General features: G+C 29.6%; 1 protein-coding gene across 1 annotated transcript; it reads left to right on the top strand.

Moving 5' to 3' along the window:
- The first annotated feature begins 14300 nt into the window (after positions 1-14300).
- On the top strand, positions 14301-21361 carry LOC101245117 (ras-related protein RABF1). The gene is made up of 8 exons (NM_001346278.1): positions 14301-14495; positions 15170-15246; positions 17436-17519; positions 17714-17808; positions 18006-18111; positions 20256-20345; positions 20433-20519; positions 21080-21361. Exons 1-8 carry the CDS (start codon positions 14471-14473, stop codon positions 21116-21118), a joined length of 603 nt encoding a protein of 200 aa, NP_001333207.1. The 5' UTR covers positions 14301-14470; the 3' UTR covers positions 21119-21361.
- The last annotated feature ends 266 nt before the right edge of the window (positions 21362-21627 follow it).

Genomic DNA, 21627 nt, shown 5'->3' with positions numbered 1-21627 from the left:
CGTCGTGGGATGCATAGAATTTCTCTAATTTTAACTAAAGACTTTAAATTCGAGTTTTAAATATGAATAAAAAATTCTAATTGAAAGAGCATCTCTCTTTTTAATTGACTTTATGCGGAGCAAATTCAGATTAATACGTCAAATTCTAATGCGAATTTTGAACACTAAAATTAAACAAAAGAACTCGTGATTCGAAACAAGATATGTTAGGAGGGAAACATATAAATTGACTAAAACAATAAATTATAAGACTAATTACATAATAAAAATTACTAATTATATATCATAATTGATCTTCATTATTATTCTCTTCTTAAGATTTGGTCTACTTGTTTCTCATCATTCTTCATTGATGTTGTAATCTTCTCTGATACATTTATAGCCACGAGAATATTAATAACGTATTCAGTACAACTTCATAAGTGAATTTAGAAAAGATTGTAAAACGTATATAAATTTAATTATTCGTGTCTTTTGAGGACCTTCGGTTCAAAAGAGAAGATGTATGAAGTAGGGTTGTATATAAGACAAATACGACAAAATATCAAGATAGAAAATAAATGAAACAACAAGTAAAAAACACCACAAATTATAAGAAACTACATGATTAAAAAAAATACTACGTACCACTAATAAGGCGATAACATTTTACCATCTACTAATCTTTCTACCCTAATTTTCAACTTCCTCGGTAAATTGAAGTTATGTCGGATCATATCTAGTTACCGCCCCCATCTTCTTTACCATACCTTTAACTCTACTGATTCACTGCACCTATCCTCTCACACCTCATCACCAGCGCATGTGCAACACCTTCTATTCGCATATGCAAACCATGTCAATTTGCGAGAACATCCATTATCAAAGAAGAATGTTATATTTACCTCTCGTTTAAGATTTTCAAAGGGATTTATAATAGTTCTGAGCGACTCAACTCATAACCTTAAACTATCGAGCTATTAACACTTGAAGTTGTCGTTTTAATAATTAAAATTCATAAAATTCAAATTTTGACGAGTCAATAGTCAAAGAAATTAGAGTCATAAACTCATACCTTTCACCTATAATTTCCACTATATGCATCTTCTGTTATTAATTTCCTTCGAATAAAACTAAAAAAAATAAAATAACATAATTCTTTGTGACATTAACCAAGCATAATTAAGTACATAAAGTCAAAGTCCAAATTGCATACTTACCAAAAATAAATAGTAAAGTCGAGATCATCCTGAATTCTTTTAATTCGAGGGGAAAAAGTCATAATTTGTCGATGCAGCATCATCAAGATTCTCATTTTTGAAAAAAAATAATAATATGGAATTTAGAAGCAACTTGATTTTTTTTCCTACTCCATATTATTTCTATTTTATGTGAATCTTGATGATGCTGCAGCTGCAAATAACGACTGTACATGTGTCAACCAAAAAAGACACGATTTGACCAATCGAAGGAGGGAAGTGAAGGGAAAATTGCTATGAATCACTCACTAAATTCTGTGATTATTGAGATTCGTAAATTGATTTTTCCTATTTGGAAAAAGAAAATCAATAGAATAGCTAATAGCATAAAAACGAAAAGAAAATAAACAGAATAGCTAATAGTATAAAATGATTTTTTTCCCCGAAAAATATGAAGGAGGAAAATATATGTATATATCTCTAAAAGGGTTTTGGAAAAATAGAAAGAAGAAGAAAGAAGACAAGTTGAATAAAAGAGGTTATGAAGTATAGTTATATATATACACAGTTGGTTAGAGCCTCCTTTCATTTGAGGTATTATTTAATTTTTAGGGTTTTATTAATTTATGATTATTTGGATGGAATAAAATATTTTTTAGTGTTTATTTATTAAAAAAAAAATCTATCTATGTTATTAGCACAAGTAAGGCATAAATCAAAGATGTGGCTATTACGTGATTGATCTCGCTATTCAGGTAGAATAAAATATTTTTTCAATGTATATTTACAAAATTTGCCCTTGTTTGGCACGAGCAAGGCCCAGATCATCGTAATAAAAGGATTAGGATATTTTATGTAATTGATCTCACTATTGGGGTGGAATAAAATATTTTTTCGATCTTAGAAAATTTGTCCTAGTAATTGGCACGAGTAAGGCACGAATCATCATAAGAAAAGGGTTAAAGGCTATTATATATGTGATTGATCCTACTATTCAAATATAATAAAATATTTTTTCGATTCTTATTTAGAAAATTTGTCTTAGTAATTGGCACGAGCAAGGCACGAATCATCATAGAAAAGGGTTGAAGGCTATTATATAGGTGATTGATCCTACTATTCAAATATAATAAAATATTTTTTCGATCCTTATTTAGAAAATTTGTCTTAGTAATTGGCACGAGCAAGGCACGAATCATTATAAGAAAAGGGTTGAAGGCTATTATGTATGTGATTGATCCTACTATTCAAACATAATAAAATATTTTTCGATGTTTATTAGCAAAATTTGCCTTAGTAATTGACACGAGATAGACACGAATGATTATAACAAAAGGGTTGAAGGCTATTACATGATTGATCCTACTATTCGAACATAACAAAATGTTATTTCAATTACCAAATTTGCGCTTGTAATTGGAACGAGCAAGGCACGATGAATCATCATATATAAGGAAAGGTTTAGGGACTATCACGTGACTGATCCCACTATTCCAGCGAAATAAAATATCTTTTCGATGTTTATTTACAAAAAGTTACCATGATTTAACACGAGAAGGCATGATGAATCATCATGAGAAAAGATTTGTAGATTATTATGTGATTGATCCCACTATTCACACGAAATAAAATATTTTTCTGTGGTTTTTAAGAAAATTTACCCTCTTAAATATTACACGACATGATTATGACGTATCTTGTACATCTTTTGACATATCACGTTTGATATAAATAACATCATATTTGATAACTAATTAGGAGGTGAGTTATGCATGTATTAAATCATATAATAACTGGTTAGTAACATGTTTTATCCATGTATAAAATTAATAAAGTTTATACGCGATAAATCTTATATATGATAGGATTATATATTTAGATACTAGAATTTAACCTCTAATAAACCATAAATTATATCTAGTAATACAAGATTATTGTTAATGATGTTCAATCAAGTAATGATAAATAGTTGGACTATGGATCCACAAGGCAACAATATATAATTATTTCTCTTATTATATAGTAGTAAATTGATTTGATGTCATTAGGATAATTTAAAACACAGACAAATAAAAGATAAATCATCATATTTTTTTGTTTGTTAATTTGTTAATCTTATCATATATATATATATATATATATATATATATATATATATATATATATATATATAAAGAGCGGATGTAGAGTAACGATATCGATATATTCAATGTATTTATATTTAATAATATTTTCAACGTATAATATAAATTTATGAATATATTAATTAAGAATATAAATATTTTTAATCGAAGGACTATACTTTTTAATTATGGCAGCTTTTTTCTGTTAACAATCAGGTAGTTCACCATGTTATGTTAGACAAGAGAATCTAAGGAAAACATATTATTTTGTTATAAAATTAAAAAAATATATATAAAGTGATTTAAAGGGGAACAATTAGTACAAATTATGATGTGGACACTTGACACCCTTTTTTAAAAAGATTTTTTGCTTGATTTATGCAAAAAAAAAAAAAATTGTCTAAAGCTTTTTTTTTTTTTTTAATTTTCCGTTTAATATATGATATTTGGATAAAAATTTAATTAAGACTAAATTTACGCATTATAAGACTCATTTATGAGGACAAAATTATTTTCAACAGCTTGAATTTAAAATCTATTGTAATAGTGCAAAAATCTCAATGATCTCATCATAATCGTGTTTGATAAATTGCTTCAAACTTCACATATTTTTTTTTTAATTTTTCAATGAGTTCTCGATATCCGCAGAGAAGTTTAACTATTTTAAATTTGTGTCTTGTAGGATCTCATTCAGCAGAAAGTTCTCGATATCATAACTATTGTAATGCTTAAATAAGGATTACATAATTAATTGTGCTCAAGAGTTGGATTTTGTTTAATTTATGTTTATATATACACTTAATTTTATACTTGTTTGATAACATTTTCCGATAAAACGTTTGTTCTGTTACTTACTAACATCTGCCTTTAGTTGTGTCCTGTTATCTTTCAATCCTTGGTTCACCTTCGCCAATCAATGATTTTTCCATACATGATGCTCAAATTTGATTTTTTTTTTGATAACATTCTACTACATCCGTAATCGTACGTGATATTTCTGATAAAAAGAAAAAATTAATATAAATACCATACATAATTAATTATAAATCTTTTGTCGTGGAATAAATTAGTTAAGAAAATGATATTATTATTTTTTAAAATATTTATAATTTTTTTCAAAAAAAAAGTGTCATAAGTATTACGTGGAAGTTAATTAATCATTCCTTTTATTCAAACAAGGACAATTTCAAGAATAATTTCCTCAATTTATGGGCCATGTATGACCCTAATCATGGAAGACAACCTAGTACCCTTATGGATATTTTTCATATCTTCAATCTTACATTATCACGAAAGGACGCGGTTCGACAAATCTTTTTTACTTTTAATTAGAAATTTTAGAATTGAAAACTCGAAAATATATAGAACTAGACGTATCGTAGATTTGACTCCTTCAATCAATAGCAAATACAAAATAATTAAAAATGATAATTCATTATTGACCTCAAACTGTTCTGGTAAACTCAACTTCGTAGCCAAATCGATCATATGTAAAAATCTAAATATTTGGAGAATGTGAAAAACGAAATAACATATAATGATATTAGTAAACTATAATCTTTGAAGGAGAATCTCCAGCAATGAAATATATATTCTTGCTTAATATATAAATTACGAGTTCGAATTATGGTAATATCCATTAAAATAGACTATATATGAATCGCACTCCTTAAAATACACCATAAATGTCCAAGATTTTGATAACATAAATATGTTGTGCATTGAGTTACTTTTTTTTAAATTAGTAATAAACAATTGTATATGTATATATTTAATTTCTTTCCTTTAAAAATTACATTATGTAATTTTTTTTTCATTTTTTGAAAATGAAGATGATGTTTGCAAAATCATTATTTATATTTTCTCAATGAATTTTTTTTTTTAAAAAAATAAATGTCTTGTAATGCTACCTTAGCATGACATAAAGATGATGTAGTGTTATAATATTTTTTTTATTTTATTTTTGTTTAAATTCACATTTTCACCTTGTTTTTACCTCCTCCCCCCCCTGCCTAAGTTGTATTTGGGCTCCACCAAATTTTACAAGTGGAGTACCAACAATTTGAAGAGATTTTCCACTTATAACGTTAACTGATACGATCAAGATATTCTGTCAGTTGTAATTTAAATTTAATATTTATATTGTATTAGAAAAAAAATTATTCGGTCCTATCAAAGCAACAACAATCATATCGTACCGACAACAAAAGGAAAATTCTATTGCAGTTTTATATATAATTTATCGACTGTTATATGACTCAGCAAATAATATAGTACGATAAAAATAATAATGTTCTTTTACTATAAACTAGTGGCGTGAACCAACAACAATATCGATTATGTAATATTCCTTTGATTATTTGTGTGATACAACCTTGGGAAAAGTAGATTAAGCATATTAATTAACATAAAGTAATCCCTTAAGCATCTTAGTTACAAAGTAATCCAAATTTGAAATTCATATAGTTTGTTAAGTGGTTATCCACTAGTTAATGTCTCTTATAATCATTTAATTATTTGTGTTATGGTTTAATTTTGGGGATAATTACGTTTCTAAACACTTCGATCAACTAATATACAAAATACGAGCAAAGCGTATATAATATATACATTCACATTGTATATTATATGTATATTTCAACAACACTGGTAAATTATTTGATTAAACGATATATATATATACACGTAACTTTTTCTTTAATTTATGGACCCAATGATGGATTTTTTTTTAATTTTAACTTTATTTTATATAATAGATATCTTCAGAATTTTCATGTAATATATTCCAATTTGTAGTACGTGTAATGTTGGAAATAATAGAATTAAAAATCTTAATGTTAACGATGAAAAAGAATAAAAAATAGTAATAAGGTAATATTTAATCTAAGGTGTAATTACTAAACATTTAAATTGGACAAATGTTAAATTCTAAATTATATCTTATGTTAATTAGTTAAAATTTATAATGTCATGATCAATTAAAAATCTGACATAACATATATAATAGTGTTGCAAACATGAATTATTTTTTTGAGAACTTACGTAAATCTTCGCTAGTTTAGGAGTTAATTACTTAGATACACTATAGTTTACAATATTACGTATCTTACCATATTTTAATTTAGTGTAAGACGTCCAAATAATGTATATATGAGGTCAAAATTAAAAATTAAGTGTAATTTATTCTAGATACATTGAATTAAGTAAAGTTTAGATGTATATATATTGTAATATATAACATGTCTCACTCGTCTCTCTCTGATATCACAAATACATGCAAATCACGCTATATGCATACAAATAATATTTTCGTTGTTGATATAGAGGTATGAATATATAGAAAGATATGTATCACGCCACATGATATCTCAAGAACTATAAAATTCTTCGTTTTAAAATAATAAAAGTTCGTAAAATTCATTACGAATGAACCTATAAAATTTAAGGTCAAACTAAATCGATCACACATATTTCGTTAAATATATAAATTAACATGCACACACTCAAAATACGAAGTATTTAGTACTATAGTTAACAATGGCATCCAAGATTCCTTAAAAGTAGGCTTTTGAAAATCTTGGTCATTCTTGGCACGAGTGAGATGTTTCATTGTAAAGTAAGGATCAGATATCAATGTTGAACAAAATTTTTGAAACACATTTGAATCAAACAAGAGACCGTATCAGGTAACCTGCTAAGAATTTTGATAAGTATTTCCTCTGAAATACAAATCGCGACCTAAAAAGGACAAGAAAGAGCGATCACACAACTTTTTTGAAGTATTCTTATAAAATATTCAATTGCAACGAACAGACAAAACGAGTATTTACCGACAAATAATAGAATTGAATATGAGATTTACTTAGCAATTGATATTGGTAATAAAGTAAACAAAACAATGTACTCAAAAGAATAAAAAAATTACAGAGATAACATACATTATTCCTATTTTCCAGTAAACATTCGTTACTCAACATTTTCAATTTGGTTTGGTTGAATTTTCCTTTTTATTTTGTGATTAACCAATAAATATAAATTATTTGTATAACGTGTTCTATTTTTTTGACGTTTTATTATAAGATATATTTGAATTATTTTAGTTTTTTTAGTATTTATGAAAATGTCAGGCGTGAAATCTCTTATTAAAGATATAGTTATATGAACGGTTATTTAATATTGGAGTGATTAATTACCGTCGTTCACTTGCTTGGACGTGTCTAAATGGTTGCATAAGCAAACATCATAATTTTTTTATAGCGTAAATTACATAAATCTCATAGTTTTTATATGAAATTACAATCCATCCCTAATAAATTTTTAATTACATTAGTCCCTTAAAAATAAAAAAAACGGATATAATAATTGAACCTTAGATACATTAATATATAGCTCGGATTCATTAATATGTAGCTCAGATACATTAAATATTCTCTCAATACATTAATATATAGCTCATATACATTATATGTATCTTAGATACACTAATATGCAGCTCAAATACATTAAACAAATACGAGATTTTAGAGATTTTTAAAAGTAATAGAAAATAGTGAAAATAAGTGAAATAAAAGATATATATTTCTGTAATTTCGTCTTTTTAATATCTATATGAAAACGTCAGAACACTTAATGAAATTTCTAATTAAAAGGTATAATTGTTAGCGAGAGTATATAATAGACAAGTTATAACATTCATTAATTAGGCCCAACAGTAAAATGTCTCAAGTTTTAAGGGGAAAAAAAAATAACAGAAATCCCACCTTTAAATTCACTTATTATCATTATCCCCTATTAGTTTTATAAATTTTCAAAATTTCTTATTTTCATACATTAAATTAATGTATCGGTGCATCATATTAATGTACCTCGTGCATAAAATTTATGTATCTCATGCATCAAATTAATGTATTGTGTATAAAATGTACCTCAAATTAGTGTATCATGTATAAAATATAATGTATCTTACTTAACAATTAATGTATCTCGCTCATCAGATTAATGTATCAGCTCTTATATTAGTGTATCATTTGAGGGATTTTTGTCATTATATAATTTTACCTTAAAAGTATATAATTTCTGTCTTTTGCCAAAAAAATAAAATGAAAGCAATTAAGCAACTAATTTGTTGAGAAGTAAAATTAAGCCCATTAAAGGTTCTAAGAGAGACAATTCATTGTTCCCTTGAATTTCTGAGCCTAAATTATTGAATGAGCCCATACTTGTCACGCACTATCATCGAGTGATGAGTCATTAAAAATAATACGTGATATTTTAAACTGTCACGATAAATAGATAGATAAGTATATATAATAGTGTAAGTAGAATTATAGACTAAATCGTCAAGATGTAACACTATTACAAATTTATTATGTCAATCAATATTCTCCTATTAAGTTTTATATTTTGAATCTCCCAAATAGTTATTGATATTTTGAATCTCTTAAAACGCAACTCCCTTTAAAGTTGAAAGTCAAGTCTACCTTAATGGGCTAGAGCAAGAAAAAGTTCATCTCTATCACTTTAAAGCAAGAATACGTTCATGTCTATCACATAAACGTTATTGCATTTCTAACATTACGAAATTTAAAGTTTTATTGCTATGCAAATATAATATTTTGATAAATTCGATATCCAATCAATCGAATAACAATAACAATAACTATCCACATTATCAATATAAATATTTTCACCAAAATAAGAGAAATAAGAACGTGTTTAGGAAAGAGATATAAATATGTTTTTGTTTGTGGCTAAAGTTAGCACAAACTAACACTTTCTAACAAAGTTATATTAATTTTTAAATTTATCATTTGCCTTTTTGACCTACTGTTAAAAATACTACTGAATACAATTATCTAATCATCTTCTTATTAATCATGGTGTAATTGAGAGACGTTGAAAAATAATTATAGATTTACGCTTCGTTTGAATTTATATTATTGGTGACAAATTTTATCGGTCAGAAACGATTCATCAATTAGAAAGGGATTAAAAGAATATAACACGACGAGCTCTCCTAGCTTTTATTTATATTATGGGCTACTCTTTGCACGCATCATAAATAGGGTTGTATTATTATATACTTTAATTAGGGATATACAAGAGTTGTTAGGGTTAATGAATAAAATCCTTTAGCCGTTTCTTTGTGAATTGATAAATTTCATCTATATAATCATTGTTGGGTCTTTCACTTATGCATAAATTATTAGGTTGAATAATTTTTTTTTTCATGATATATCTAAAGAATGAAAGTCTCAAAACTAGTAAAATGTTAGCCATTTGTTATAATACAATACATCCGTTTTAGTTCTAAAAAAATCTTATATAATAAATTTTAAGTACTTTAATTTAAAGTTCTAAAATATCAAACAATATTTTACTATATATCTTTTCACTAAAAATTTAAAAAATCAAAAGATATAAATTTAGATGTTGTTATTATTCTTTTTTTTTTAATTCAATTTCCCAGCAGATAAATGTTTCATTCCCAATAGTTGTTACTATTCCTGTTTTGTTGTTGATAAATGTTTTTATAAGGCTTTCCCTAGTATTTGTTGTGTCTTCTTTACTTTTGTATTTTCTTTTCATACTACGTTGATGTGCAACCTGAGGCTTGGATCTTTCAGAAATAATCTTTTTACCTTTATGACTTAGATAATTCTACACAGTAACGTACTCAGAACTCTAGTCTAAATTGTCAAGATGTAACACTATATTACACATTTATGATGTTGACTAGTGTCCACCTTGAATCAACTAAACTTCATAACTTTTAAACGCGCAATATTAGAAATTTACGATCTTAACTAGAAGCTTTCATGTATTTTGGGAGGAAATAATATGATTTGTCTTGTGATTGAAAATTTCACAATATTAAACTTTAAAATTAAAACTAACCACGTTTTTAGGTGTGCATCACTATTTGTAGCGGAATGAACATGAACAACTGTTTACTCGGAATTTCGAAGTTTGTGTTTGAAAAAAATCATGATAGAGAGCTTTTTCTTCTTTAATGTATTTTACATGATGTGAATTTGAATTAGTCAGGGCCTTTTGAAGAAAGAAGACTCTTACATCGGAGGCAGATGAATTTCGACTTGGACTTATATGATCTTGGACAATATCCCCTTCAGCTATAACTTAAGAGTTAGACCTTCTCGAGATCCACACCATTTGCGAAATCATATTTATTTATTTATTTTTTAAAAAGAAAATTTTACTTTGAATAAACAAATGAATTCGCATTTATTATATCAATAAACGTAAATTATATTTTAATTATATAAATACAATATAATTTACTGTCAAGAGATTTGTCATGAATCCTTAGCGCCCCTAGCTCAGTCGGCTACCCCTACCACACCCACCCACCCACCCACCCACCCCTCTATAATTTTCTCTTTGATATATTTTGTTATATGTTTTGATGTGCCAATTATCCACAAGATTTTGCATAGCTGGTTAGTTTATCCATAAAGGGAGATTTTTCTTTAATTTTATGTTAGTTGGGATCTTCCAATATCCTTGGGCATGACTTGGATTCTATCCTACGTGGCAAATCTTGGACAGATTTACTACGTGGCGACAAGTAGTGATTACACGTGGCGTCGATAATGTTGGCAAAATAGGTAAGCTACTAATTGACACGTGGCACCATTTACACATATCCAAATTTCTACTTATTATTGGTGAGGTAGACTCCATTTAATTTAACATAATAATAATTGTTTACCCTTTTGTGATGGTTATGGTCTTACCTATACTCCCTCCGAATTATATTAGTTATCATATTTTTCTTTAACACATCGTTTAAAAAATTATGAATGATAAATATTTTTTATTAACTCTTTTCGACGTAAAGAATTTATTTCTACTTTTGAAACTAATGTCCTTAACTTTTTATCCCAAATGTTGGGAGAAATTTTATTTTTGGTAAATATTTTTCTATTAAAATTGACTTTATCATTCACAAAATTTTGATCATCACAACATACCTTCAATGGATAATATCAAATATACAAAAGAATATTATATTTTTGTATTTTATGTGGATAAGGTTATTTACACATCTCGTTTTCTACTTTTAATTCTAAACTATTGAAGTATTAAATACTTTTTTATTATTAATAAAAAATATTGAGTTTGAATTCTGAATATCAAATAGTTTTTAGGAAGGAATATTTACTCTAAAAATAACCTCTCATCACAAATTTAAATCGATTAAATTTCATAATAAAAATATCGAGCCAAAAAAAAGGAGAACACTAGAATGGAGGGGCATTTATTAAAATCCCATGAATTTATTAAGTACAAACTTGCAATATTGTGATCCACATCTTTTTTCAACTTTGCTGAGTTGTTTGAACTAAATTGGTGAATCAAAACATCAAAACAAATAAGAGGGGAACAACTTTTTTTTTTTATACATACATATATATATATATATTAGCTATTGCATAATCATATATGAAATATACACTGATTATACACTTATCTATATAAACTAAATATACACTTTTAACTAAGTTTTGTTCCACCATTCTATTTGCATGGTCAATTTATAGAAACTAAACTTAAATACGTAAGGCTTAGAATTATAAGTTTCTACAATATAATTTTTTAAAATTTTAATATTTTTGTGTCTACAATATAATGTTGGCTCTATCAGGAAAATATTAATTACCTGAGTTGTTTATATAGATAGAAAGAACGTTGCTTTCTCTTTTATTTTTTCGTGCAGTATTTGATGCTCATATATTGAGATCCAACTTAATTCAGAATGTCATTGAAAAATTTAGATCTTTAAAAGTAAAACGCTATCTAAAAACAGTTTGACACTAAACAGAATATGAATTTAAAATATCTTATTAACGAGCTTATCAAATTAAGGAGTTTGACTTTTACAAAATGAAAATTAAATTTGCCAACTAGCAATGAAGTACTAGTACACGAGCTTCCTCACTTACATTGTCAAAAAGTAAGTTTCAACAACTTTCAAAAAATGAATTAATTGGTCAAACAAATATTACTATACTCCATCCGTCCGGAATTGTTTTTCATGTTGCGTTTATCGAAAGTTAATTTGACTAATTTTTAAAGGTAAATTAGATTACATTAATTCGATATTTTAAACAAAAAAATTATATATTCTAAAACTACATACTATAAATTATAACTTTTTGCATATTAATATGTTGAAAAAATACATCTCAAAATATTAGTCAAAGTTTTTATAGTTTGACTCTAAAAATAGAAACCATGACAAACAATTCTGGACGGAGGGAGTATTATAAAACTTCTATATATAGTGTCATTTCTCTTCTCATTTTCTCACATCTCAAAAAACAAAACAAACAAACATTATATTATATTGCCTTAAACACAAGTATTATTAATTATTACTTCCAAAAAAATGTCAAGTCCTAATTCACTTTCCATACTACTAGTTACTATTATTTATTTTCTCATCTTCTTATCTCCTTCAACTATTCTTGCTACCAAATATAATGAAGCTTCAACAAGATTTAAACCTAAAATCAATGGTGGAAGAAAAGAAGGTAATTTTCATGGTGATCAAGGTGTGGAGGATTGTTTACCAAAGGGTATTCGACGATCGTCTGCGCCTAGTCGATACATAAATGATCAAACTTTAGGTACAACAACTTGTTCATCAATCAAAAAGGTGAATAAACCATGATGTTTGATCAAATTACTTCAGTTATACATGAAATATACAATAGAAATATGTAATATACATGTATTTCTTTTCACTTTTTAAATATATATATATAGTGTGTGATATGTATATCATATACTTATGTTGCAAAATGAAAAAAAAAATCAATATATTATTAAGTATATATACTTAGTAATGCATCTCCTTTCATTTTAAGTTCAAGCCATTACTTTTATCACTATTTGAAGAGCAAGATAACCATGCAAAAAAAAAAGAAGATGTAAATCTTATCTGTTTCGAGTTTTATTGGTGAGATTAAATTGAATATGTTATTGTTAAAATTACAGTTTAATGTGCTCGGATGAATTATCTTACAAAATAACTAGAATGTATATATAGTTTGTGTATATTTGAAAACAATCTATATGTTAGGAAACGTTTTTCTTTTTAATAGATTTTACGTAGACAATATTTTGAATTAATGAAGCCCCCGCCAATATGTTACCATCTTTGATCTAATTCTGAATTCGAGAGCGAGATCAAATAATTCTCTTTTTAATTTTTTATTTTCATTCTTGTACAATTTTCCAGTTATAACATACGAGTAAAAGAGAAATAATCGAAAGGTATATTAAAAATAAACATATATCTTTTTAGTGGTTTAAACACATTAACGTTACAGTAATTCAATTCATTTAAAAAATAAAAGACGTTCAAACGATTATCGACTTTAGCTTTAGAGGGCTCTCAAACTACTATCGTGGTCCTTCCCCTATCGAAGAGCCACGTATTCAGAGTTAACGATATCATCCCTATTATATCAAAGTGTATTCACAATTTTAATTAGATCATCTTTAGAATGTCCAAATTTTAACAATAACTATCGATATTTTGAGTACCCAAAGCGCAACTCCTTTATGAGTTGATTGTGAGGCTAGAGCAAGAAAACACTCAGATTTATTACATAAACATCGTAGTATATTTAAAATTACAAAATTCAAACATTTATTCCTATATAATACACTCAGATTTATTACATAAACATCGTAGTATATTTAAAATTACAAAATTCAAACATTTATTCCTATATAATATTTTTTTAAAAAAATTCAATATCCAATCATGAATCGAATAACAATAATAATAACATTCCACTTTATCAATATTAATAATGTTTTCTTCAAAAGTAAAATATACAAGAATCTTTTAAGATCTTTAAGAAACGAAATAACGATTTTTAATAAACGCTCGACTCAAATAAGTTCGAGATAATAAATTGAAATAAAAATATGTTAAAAGAAAGAGACATAAACGTGTCATTTTGGAAATAGAAATTCTAAAAATTGTTTCTCTCTCTTCTTTCTCTCTCCTCTCCCTCGAAGCTTAGAATATACACAAAGATTTAACACACAATTTTTGATACAATTTTTTAAAAATATCTTTTTTTCTCTCTCTCTCTATATATATATATTGCAGATTGATCTTGTTAGGTTATGGGTTGTGCATCTTCAGCTGCAGGTATTTTTTTTAATTTTTTTAGGTTCAAAAAGCTTTAATTTTATCTGGGTTTATTAAATTTTTGCTTAATTTTGGATTTGAATTGAGTAAAAATTGAATTAGTTGATTCTTGTTGACTGTTGAAATTATATTGATGTTCGGATCACTTTGCACGTACCTCGATCAGTTAGATGGATATTAATTAATTAGTATTTGAACCCGAGACCTCGTAGTTCGTAACAATATCATTGACTACTAGGGGCCATGATTTTGTTTTTGTTGTTGATTTTGGTGTTTGGGATATCTATTCAACAGGTACCAGATAACTTTGTTCACTGAGGCGAGAACAAATGGGAAGAAATTATTTAGTGTTTTTTTTTGTTGTCGATGCTAGGATTTGAACACGAGACCTCAGGGTTGTCAATCTACTTTATTGACCACTAGGTAACACTGTTGGGAGTAGCTGTGATTTTATGTTTATTTTTATCGTTTTGTATCTATACTGAGTTTTGGTTAGTATGATGATGATATGAAATGAATTTACATGAAGAAATGGGGATTTATATAGCTGATTGTAATTTGTTTGGATAGAGGTGTGTTTGTTGTTGTTGTTTATTGGGTTGTGGTTGGCAGTAAGATGGGGAAGGTTATACTAGCTAATGTTGTGTTTGATGCTTTTTTTTTTGGCTATGCAGATAGGAATTCGGGACGGGCTGCTGGACTTAATCCTGATAATGGTGGAGCATATGACCCTAAGAATCTTAAAGTGAAGGTAAAGTGTGAAAATTTGAGTTTAGCCTTTTTATGCTATGGCAAAGTATTAGTTTCATATGTTCCAATTTATGCCACTCTTCCTATTTTTGACAACTTGATATGTTTGACACCATTCTAGCAAATGTTATTTTGTACAAATTTCTCGAGTTCTCAAATTCATTTAACTAATCAAGTTTAAATTTTGATGCGATGGGTTTCAGCAAACTTGTTTATATAAGTATAACATTGGTAGTTGTTTCTCCAGCTGTTCATCAATTAAGTATCTTAAAGTCCATGCTCAACAAATGGTGTCACCTAAATTGTGACAGAGGGAGTTGTTTCTTACAATCCTAACACCTAGGATATTATGATGATGACAATTAGTATACATATGACATTGCTTATGTTAACTTTTGATAAAGTAAATAGTTTAATTAAAGCGGAGATATTACCATATAATAAAAAAAATCTTTCTCCAATTACCAATCTCTGTATTAAGTTATTACACCTTCCATCTCGCTTTGTCGCTTCACACTTCTCCGACTAAAGAGATCATTCTTCAACCTTGCTTTGCTTCACGCTGAAGAAGCGCTTTACCTTCACTTCGCTTCGCTGCTTTAAGTGATGAAGCGCTCGCTTTTCACAACTCTACCCATACTCTACTGATATTGGTTTATGATCAGAAAACACAATTAATTAAGTTGTTCTAACGATCTCGTCCTACTCTGTGGATATTGGGGATCTACAATTCGAGAAGCTTGTATGCAATTGTCTCCCCTTTCCTACGTCAATCTGGTTTCGTGCAATGGTAGGTCAATAAGAGACATTTCCTGAATGAAAACTTGGAGAAAACCTGCAAGTCCTTGTTCATGTTCTACAGTGTTTGTACTTTGTAGGACAAATTTCTCATTTGGTGAAATATTCATTAGGCCTATTCGGTTTTCCACTTTAAATTCCTTTCATTCTCATATTGATATTTTTTTGTCACGTTTCATAGGTATATATATCGAGAACATGATTAAGTAAAAAAAAGGAAAATTCTCTCCAACAGTTTGAACTTTTCAGTAGGGTGTCCGAGACAATTCAAATTGCTTTTCCATGAAAAAGAATCAAGCCCATGGTTTAAAGGGAGTGTTGAAAACACAATTAAGTAAGTAAAGTGTATTTTCTTTGCCAACTTAAGCTCTTAGATGGGACGGCTCACGGCTCACAAAATTCAGATAGCAGTTCATACAAAATCTGTTGCATTACTGACTCAAGTTAATGAGATTGGGGAAGGGTTGAAGTGGCTGGCCTTTTCAGTTCGTATTGTTCATTTAGAAGTGAGCTATCGGTGGTGAGGTTTCTTGGTTCATAGGCTCATGAATCTGATTAGTACAGAGTATCTTGCGTAGACATTGTAGTTAATCTTTGAATACCTTAGTTCTATTTGAAGCATAGTTTATTATCTTCTAATATCACTCTGTCTAATAGATATACATCAAAGAATGAAGGTTCTTGATTATCATGATGATTTCCACTCTTTTTTTTTTGTCATTCCTTATTTTTGATAAAGAACGGATACTAGTTTAAATAGATGGTTAAGTGGATATTGTTCAAGGTCAAATTTTGAGTCAATATATAATTTGAGCTAAATGGCGAATATATTCCTCATAATAATCTTACTTATCAAAACGACAAATAGGAATATACTCTTTCATGTTCATCAGTGACCTTTTAAATCTGTATCTGAAGTTGATTAGATGATCAGAGCGAGTCTTGCTGACAAACTTTAGAAAGTGTAGTGGCCTGGAGACATAGGCCTGAATGGGTGTTATGGATATTGGGCGGGAACATCTCAATGAGCATTTCAGGGTCATGGCTTTGTTTACTAGATTAGTATCTGTCAATTAAGAATATGAAGTTAATGTACTGCTAGGCTTTAGCCAACTTATCTTCTTTCTCTATTAACTTCCAGTACTGTATGTCTTGTTTGTGAAGATTGGTGCGTCTGAAACTTTGAGATTATGACTATGTATGTTCAATCAGTCTTTTGGTTGGAATATGTATGTTCTCCTGAATTGCGGAGATTTTCTAAATGCACTTCTCTGCACAGGCACGGCCTGCAATCTGTTTATGGTCTTCTTTCACGCCTTCAAAAGTGTGTTATAAGTCCCTTGCACCATATTTGTGATACTGATATTGCCTCCCCCCAAACATCATTTGCAGCTGGTACTCTTGGGTGATTCTGGTGTTGGTAAAAGTTGTATTGTTCTGCGCTTTGTACGTGGTCAATTTGATCCGACATCTAAGGTATGAGTATGTTATTATAAAATGAATGTGTTCTTATTATCATGTGACATTTGTCTATTGATTTTGGTTCCAACCTCTCACCTTTTCCTTTCCCTTTGGTGTGTGTTTCACAGTTTCAGTGGACTGTGTCGCGGTGTATGTTATGTATATCATCTTTTCAAAAAATTTATAAATTGTTGCTTTGATGATTTTAGGTGACTGTAGGAGCTTCTTTTCTGTCTCAAACAATAGCCTTGCAGGACTCAACTACAGTTAAATTTGAAATATGGGACACAGCTGGTCAAGAAAGGTATTGCAAGCCAAGTTTCATATTAAATTTATCTCTTTCTGCTCTTGAATCCAAGTAATTTTTTCCAACATCTGAGATTCCCCTGTGAGTTAGCTGACCCAACCCTTGACTGGGAATAAAAATGAGAAGTCCCTAATGGTTGACAAAAGATAATTGTAAAGAAGACCTTAAAGTTGTGCTGTCTGCCTTGCTTCCAGGTATGCAGCTCTTGCACCATTATACTACCGAGGTGCTGCAGTTGCAGTGGTTGTGTATGATATAACTAGTCCTGAGTCTTTTGCCAAAGCACAATACTGGGTCAAGGTATTTCTCTTAAAGAATGGAAGTCTTCTGTCCCTTTTGTTTGATATTCGTGTTTGCATGAGATGATAGCAACTATGTAGCAGTCTGTCATTTGATCTGATTGTCATTTCTTCTTGCAATGATCTTCTTTTCTTTCTCGATCTTTTTTTTCTTTTGTGGAAATAATTTGCTTGCCAGTATGTGTTGGTGACAATTGCATTTTAGTTCTCTATTTATCCACTTTTTGTCTTTCTATTCTTCTTCTCAAGGGGGTAGGGGGACAAGGGATTTTTGTTCTGCTGCGCTGAATTATGAATGTGTTAATGGTTACCTGTTGCTGTCTTCCTTCTCAATACTTGTCCATATCAGGGGATTGCTTTATTTATATCTTTAGAGATTGTTCCTTTTCTTCTGACATCATATGGCAGGGGATTTTCTCTGTTTGAGTAGAGCCAAACGTTTATCTGTGAAATAATCCAATCCCCTTATATGATGATTCAGTCATTCCATCATCATTTACTAAAAGCAAAAAGTAATGTTTTTTCTAACATGGTTACGGGTGAGGGTACTCAATAAGGGGTGAGGATCTACAAGTCAGATTTATCATCACTTAAATCGTAAGATTCGGGGACATAGATAGGCGATGTTAACAGGTGTTACGACATGTGGAATAAATGTAAAGTAATTGTTTCAACAAAAACGCCACAGTAAGTAAGATGAGAAGTCATTGAACCAAAACAAGTCATTGTAAATATCTTTCGAAATATAATACTTCGTTCATAAACATAGGTTATATGATTGCAAAATTTCATAGTACCCTGTGCTTGATCAAAAAGTTCCCAAGTACTTGTGTGTATACCAGTAACAACAACAACAACAACAACATACTGTGATTCCACAAGCGGGGGCTGGGAGGGTGCGGTGTATGCAAACCTTGCTCCTATCTTTGTGGGGTAGAGAGAATGTTTTCTATAAACACTCTGCTCAAGAAAAGCGTTTTTCAAAAATGTGTTTGAAAAATACAAGAAAAAAATCTGTGATGAAAATATTGAAGAAATGAGAAGTGTTGACAGTTAAAATAATAAAGATACTAAAGTACTTGTGTGTATATCCAAAACAACAAACCGCAAGAGAAGATCCACCCACATTGTGTTCCTCTGCTGTAACTGTAGTCAAAGCACCTTGGATAAATTGACCAAATCCTTTCTGTTTCTCACAAATGCAGCAGACATTTTTGATGGATCTATGAACATACTTACATTGAAGCAATTTAAATTGCAATAAGATGTTGATAATAGTTCAGTAGAGCATCATAATTTTTGAAGCAACTTAGTCAAAGATCGTTCTTTCTCAAGTTCATCACTTATTTGAGATTCCCTTTTGATTGTTTCAATGGAAGCAATGAGAATTCGCAAGCTAAAACAAGATCAATGAGAATCTCAAAAATGTAATTGTCAATACCCCTGTATCAAGAACAGTTAAGTTTGTTTCCCCTAAAAGAAAAGTTTCACCAGCTAGTTTCCCTGGGGGTTCATGTGCAGTGTAGATTATCCTGTGTGTCAAGTGTTTTTGATATGAATCAAGACTACAGTGGTGGGGAACCACAAACAAACTTGCTCTAATTGATTGATAAACATCTCCAGAAGATCCTTTCAATGTTTATTTAGGGACAGGATTTCAAGTTTACCTACTACTTTTTGGTTTCCCATCCGGTGTCCAGTACCCGAATGGGAGCCGACTAATCTGGATTTGTGCATTCTAGGGCCCATTTCTGGGGGCGATGCTCCCAACAGGATTTATTCAATTCCCATCATTGCTCAACATGTTGGTTAAGTTCATCAACTGTTATCATGAATTAATATGCATGAGATCCATATCTTAGACTTGCCGATCAAGCATAAAGGATAACATCACGTTTGCCAGTTCATGTTGATTGCTGTCCAATTTATTTGTATTTCTTCATTTTCTAAATGAGTCAGTCTGTCACGACAATAATAACTATTACATCTCGATCCGTACAGGTGGGTAAGCTTTACGAATCTGCAGTTTCCATGTGACTAGTCATCTTGTCGGACAAGCTTGTGCTAAATAATTTGTGGTTTCTGAAATTCAGTCATGTGTAAAATATATTATTTCATAGCTGCTAAATGATTGCCATTTTGTAGGAACTGCAAAAACACGGGAGCCCTGATATAGTCATGGCTCTGGTTGGCAACAAAGCCGATCTCGACGAGAAAAGAGAAGTAACGACACAAGTGAGTATCGTCAACGTCTTACCAACGCCGTTAGACATGAAATTTACTTCTGGCATACTGATCCTTTTGTGGTACTTACTTTTGAAGGATGGAATTGACTGTGCTGAAAAGAATGGCATGTTCTTTATAGAAACATCTGCTAAGACAGCTGATAATATCAACCAGCTGTTTGAGGTATGTTCCTCTATGTCATTTCTCAAAAGCGCAACGTCAAGTTTTTAAGGTGTATAAATCTAATTGGGACCTCTATATATGTGAGTGCAATGAATTCCCATGCTATTAACCTACATTGTTTCTGGATTTCGCCTGATAGAACTTAACCCAGTTGTTGGAAAACTATAGTTTGTTCATTTTAGTCATCTTCATCGGGGTTTTCAGTTCTCTTGCTTTTCTTGCCCTCCTTGTTTATTATCGGAATTTGGTGGATTGAGGGTGCAACACTGCCTGAATGTTTTAGTCAGATCAGGATCTTGAGTTCCCGGAGATCAGTTTTTATTCAATTTAGCACTAATCTCATATCAATACGATACAAACTAAAACGAAAAAGTACAAGTAGTTCTCTATATTTCCTATCAGCATATAAATCTCCGACATGACTAAACGACTCCTAGAGAACAGGTAAAACGGAAAGTATAGCATACTACTTATCTTCCATTATGCGTTTATGTTTCTGTTGGCATGCATTTGAACTCGAATATTAGGTAATATTCACTAATTAACGACTTCACTTGCAGGAAATCGCGAAGAGATTGCCACGCCCTACTGTTGCTTGACCATCAAGATTATGCTAATTGCTACTGTACTGCCTGTAATACTATGTATATGAGGTCATTCTCAGTCTCTTTTTCTCTGCAGTACTCTCTCTTGTTACGTTTCCTGATCTCGTGATCGCGATCCTCTTCAACGAGGCATCCTGATATATATATATATATAAACTGTGAGAATTGAGGAGACTAATTAACTCACTTCAACTTTGTGAAAGTTTGAAATATTTGAATGGTTCAGTGACATATATATATATGTTTCCAGTTCAGTGAAATTTAGCTATCTGTATTAAACAGAAAAAATCTCAAGTGTTAGTATGTATGGTAAGTTTCCAAAAGATTAAAAAACCAAAAAATTTATGTTTGTGTGACACAGCTTCTTTGAGGTCTCGAGTTTGAACTTTAAGTAACGGAAAAATCTTTCGTAGAGGGTGTTGCTCTCGAAATATGGATAATGGATATCGGGTGAGAAATTTTACAAAAAAAAAACACTTGTTTGCATAGGGTGTCTACATCTA

The sequence above is a fragment of the Solanum lycopersicum genome, chromosome 11 (assembly GCF_036512215.1).
Source record: "Solanum lycopersicum chromosome 11, SLM_r2.1".
In the NCBI taxonomy this organism is placed as follows: Eukaryota; Viridiplantae; Streptophyta; class Magnoliopsida; order Solanales; family Solanaceae; genus Solanum; species Solanum lycopersicum.
Note: the sequence above shows the minus strand (reverse complement) of the source record. Positions and strands in the feature narration are given on the sequence as shown.

What these genes read in the sequence shown, in the direction of transcription:
- LOC101245117 (NM_001346278.1), top strand. Translation starts at nt 14,471, where the DNA reads ATGGGTTGTGCATCTTCAGCTGCAG. An exon ending in CTAAGAATCTTAAAGTGAAG is followed by an intron (nt 15,247 to 17,435) that starts GTAAAGTGTGAA and finishes CATCATTTGCAG; the next exon opens with CTGGTACTCTTGGGTGATTC. An exon ending in AAAGAGAAGTAACGACACAA is followed by an intron (nt 20,346 to 20,432) that starts GTGAGTATCGTC and finishes TTACTTTTGAAG; the next exon opens with GATGGAATTGACTGTGCTGA.